Source organism: Propithecus coquereli, unplaced genomic scaffold (genome assembly GCF_000956105.1).
Source record: "Propithecus coquereli isolate 6110/MARCELLA unplaced genomic scaffold, Pcoq_1.0 Scaffold4, whole genome shotgun sequence".
NCBI lineage: Eukaryota > Metazoa > Chordata > Mammalia > Primates > Indriidae > Propithecus > Propithecus coquereli.
The window spans coordinates 7,020,488-7,024,274 of record NW_012149729.1 but is presented as its reverse complement, the minus strand read 5'-3'; the positions used below and the strand labels follow the sequence as shown (position 1 = coordinate 7,024,274).

Genomic DNA, 3,787 nt, shown 5'->3' with positions numbered 1-3,787 from the left:
ATTTTCTTAATTTTTCCTTACTGCCCTCACATACACATAGAATACCAAATTACCAATTTTCTGGAAACATATGTCTTTAACCAAATAAACATGTGAAACATGAAAGGATTTTTGAACTCGTACAGCCGACTTCTCAAGTTTCCCACATTCAGCATCTGACTCCCAGCCCTCGTCATTTCCATGACCATCTGACTTCAGTGTTTATTTGGGCTTATAAAGGTTATGGGTTGGTGTTTGGGGTGAGGGGCACATTTTGATATGATACAACATTTAAGATATATTATACTTGATTCAAAAATTAAGAAAAAGAAGCTTTGCCATTGGCCCTTTGCAAAAACAAAATGACACAGTGATGAGACCAGTCCTCCAACGAGCTTACCCTCAGGGCCTCGATGACGAGGTCTCTGGCTTCCAGCTCCCCTTCCATGACGCTGAGAAGCATCCGCAGCTCCGACTTACTGAGGGTGTCCACATCAAACTCTTTTCTCTGTAACACAAATAAAAAAGAAGGCAATGAAAAAACCATTCCTGAGAGAGAGTCACACATCCTAAGGGTATGTGATGGATAATTTTTATCCCAGGGGCTCAGCAGATCCAAGGGGCACCGGAGTGCTATTTGGCAGCAGACATTCTGTGCCTTGACCTTCCAGGAGGAGAGGTAAGACCCATAATACCAATTCCTCAACTCTCCCCTCTGAGGAGCGATTGTTCACCAGCCTGCCAGAACAGATTCAGAGTCTCTCCAAACTATGCAGCACAAATTTAAAGTCCCTGGAGTCTGAATCAAAACAGGTCTGGTATATCTTGTGGGGAAGGGGAGTTTGGAGGAAGCAAAGAAAGCATGGATCCTAAAGGGGCCCCAACATAAAGGCTCCTGGGAGGTTGTTATAAATTCCAGAACATCCAATAATAACAGGTCATGTTTATAGAACACTCCACTGCAGAGGCCACCAGCCAGCAGCCTAATGCCAAATCTGGCCCACAGATGTGTGTTACTTGGGCCACAAAGGAGTTTGTTTCTCCCGTCTCCCCAACCCCGATTCAGCCTACATTTAACAAGTCTGAAGATGTCACCAAAAAATTCAGATTCCAGGCTTCCCTTCAAAAATCAGATGACCAAGTAACCTTAGATTCACAGTACCATAGGACAATAATTCACAGAGCCAAGTAGCAGCTGTCCCACATGTTCTTCGTGTTGCCAACCCACCCTACAAACACACACAAGATACAGGAACATGCACTTTGGACTGACACCCCTATGTAGTCATCTGGGCTGTGGTGGAGCGAGTTTGGAACCCCCACTATATGGTAATCAAAATGCTCTCTTATGCAATGTCTCTGCAGCTTCTTCTCATTCTATAATGCGGGCTTGGTAAGGATCTGAGGCTGGAATAAGTGAGCCTTCCAGAGACCGAGCTATAGCATGAGGTCAGCGCCAGGGCGCGGAGGGTCTTAATTCCTCACCCAGTGTTCTTCCAGCCCTGCTGTTCTCTCCTCTGCATTCATTTCCTGAGTGACTACATCCAATCTCATGTCTTAAATCACAGTGATACACCACTGACTCTCAATTCTTTTGTCCTCAATGCCAATCTCTTTGCTTACAACTTTCACAAGTGGGTCCTTTGACATCCATTTTAGAGATAAAAGCTGAGAAAGGATCATCAGGATGTCCACCACAGCTTGGCCTGGGTAAGTCCAAAGCCTGAGCTTCTTCCATAATGCATGCCCTTGTAGAGAGACTCATTTGACAAACACTGTCACTATCATAGGGAAGGGGAACACACGTTCATCCCCAAATGGCTCAGTACACCCAACGTCAGAAGCCATTCTTCAAAATGTGCCAGAATGTTATTTCACATTTACATAGCACCCAGTGGTTTCCAAAGTATTCTCAAAGAAGCAAATGTAATCCACGCCATATTGCCATCTCTATTTTCTAGTTAAGAAAACCACGACTCAGAGAAGTCGGAGAATGTATCCAGATCATGCAACTAGTGAATGGCGAAACCAGGATATACAACCATGGGCCATGACTCTTCTGGACACTTTACCAGCACAGCACCAACATTCTAGAATAAGCTCTTTGAGATGCGATGAAAACGGTGCCATTCTATCAATGAGCCAGTAAGAACTAGTTTAACATCTGTGTACCCCACACCAGGCTGTCCCTGTGAAGACATAGAAGTAAACACAGCCGAGACCATAAATGATGTCAGAGGCTTTCAAATAGGCATGACCAGAACCGATCACATTTCAGTTTCAAAGTAATCTTTTGGAAAGAGATATAATGGTACAAATAGGAAAGAGATCAGAGCCAGGGGGTTCTCTGAAGATTTTAAAAGGATCTTTCTCTTAAAACTGTGTCTTTTTGTACGTACACTAGACAGAGAAGCTATTTGGAAAGGCAGGGGCTAATGATGGAAAAAGAGAGAGAGGAAAAAAACAACCCCACAGCAAGCCTAAAGGATATGCAGTTCTGGGGAGGCCCCTGCTTTGAAGGTCATCTTCGAGATTATTCCCTGTGAATAGAAAAGTCTAATACACCAGGTCTCAAATTCAGCTCCCACCACAGAGTAGTAATGTCACATAAAGTCTCATAAACCAATTGTTCTCATACTTCAGCACGCATAAGAATCACCTGGAGACTTCATTTCAAAACAGACTGCTGGACTCCACCCCTGGAAATTCTGTTTCAGTAAGTCCGAGATGGGGCTGTGAAATTTGCCCTTCTGACAAGCTCCTGCTAGTGCTACATTTCTAACTTATCTGAGCCTCTCTTTTCTCATCTATATAATGGACATCCTAACATTTACCCTACAAAGTTCTTGTGAGGATTAAACAAGAAATATAAATGAAGTAAGTGCTAAACAAAGGCAGGCGACTGTTATTATTAACCCAGATGTTTCATGCAGAGAGGAGTGGGATATTGGCTATGAACCTATTTCTTTGAAAATCTACCAGGAGACCCAGTCCAATAAACTCAGTTTATTGACTATGATGAAAGACAGACTCTTTTATCCTGGTTTTTCCCACTGAGATGGGAGGGTAAGCTGCAATTCTTATGTGCTTTAGAGGGTAATATTTTATTAATGATGCTGCTGGTTGCTCTAAAGATTTTAATTAATTGTATACTTTATTGTCCTTGTTTCTCTGAAGCTTCATAAGCAAAGTGCTCCATTTTAAAAACTAATAAATTATGAAAGGCATTGCCAAGATCCTGGTGCATATTAGAGTCAGGAGAGCCTGCCCTGCTTCCGTCATCCGCATCACAGCATGTGACCTGCAGCCAACATTCTGTTTTTCTATATATCACCATCAGAAAAAGGGAAAGTTCATTAAAATAAAAAACCCTGGTACAAGCGTTCTTGCTAAACCATATGTCACAAAGAATGTTAAAAATCTGTCTCCCATCACAATGTATTAAGTGATGTATTGTTTTAAATACATAGTGTGTCTGCCTGCCTGTCTCTCTCCCACTCACGTCCCCACCCCAGATTCTCCACTAAAACACTACTAATTCCTGGCCTTCCATACTAAAAATGTTGTTACACTTTCAAATTTTTATTCTCTAATACCTTACATTTCCTTCCCCTATTCTGGCAAAACGGGGCAAAAAAGTATTGTACATGAAAATATGCTACAGATCTTAAGACTCCAGGTATTTTATAAATAAATACGAAGCACTTTGGTATTTTTAGAAAAATAAGCCCAGAAGCAGAAATCCCATACAAAAAAAAGATATATTCTTTCATATGAAGTGTATTACTCTGATGCACATATGGTATCA

General features: G+C 41.9%; 1 protein-coding gene across 1 annotated transcript in view; it reads right to left on the bottom strand.

Annotated features, from left to right (window-relative positions):
• Nucleotides 1–3,787, bottom strand: part of CTTNBP2 (cortactin binding protein 2) — a 207,044-nt gene that overhangs the window by 195,478 nt on the left and 7,779 nt on the right. The window contains exon 2 of the mRNA XM_012652735.1: nucleotides 380–487. Within this exon, the coding sequence (XP_012508189.1) occupies nucleotides 380–487 (108 nt within the window). The remainder of the gene's footprint in view (nucleotides 1–379; nucleotides 488–3,787) is intronic.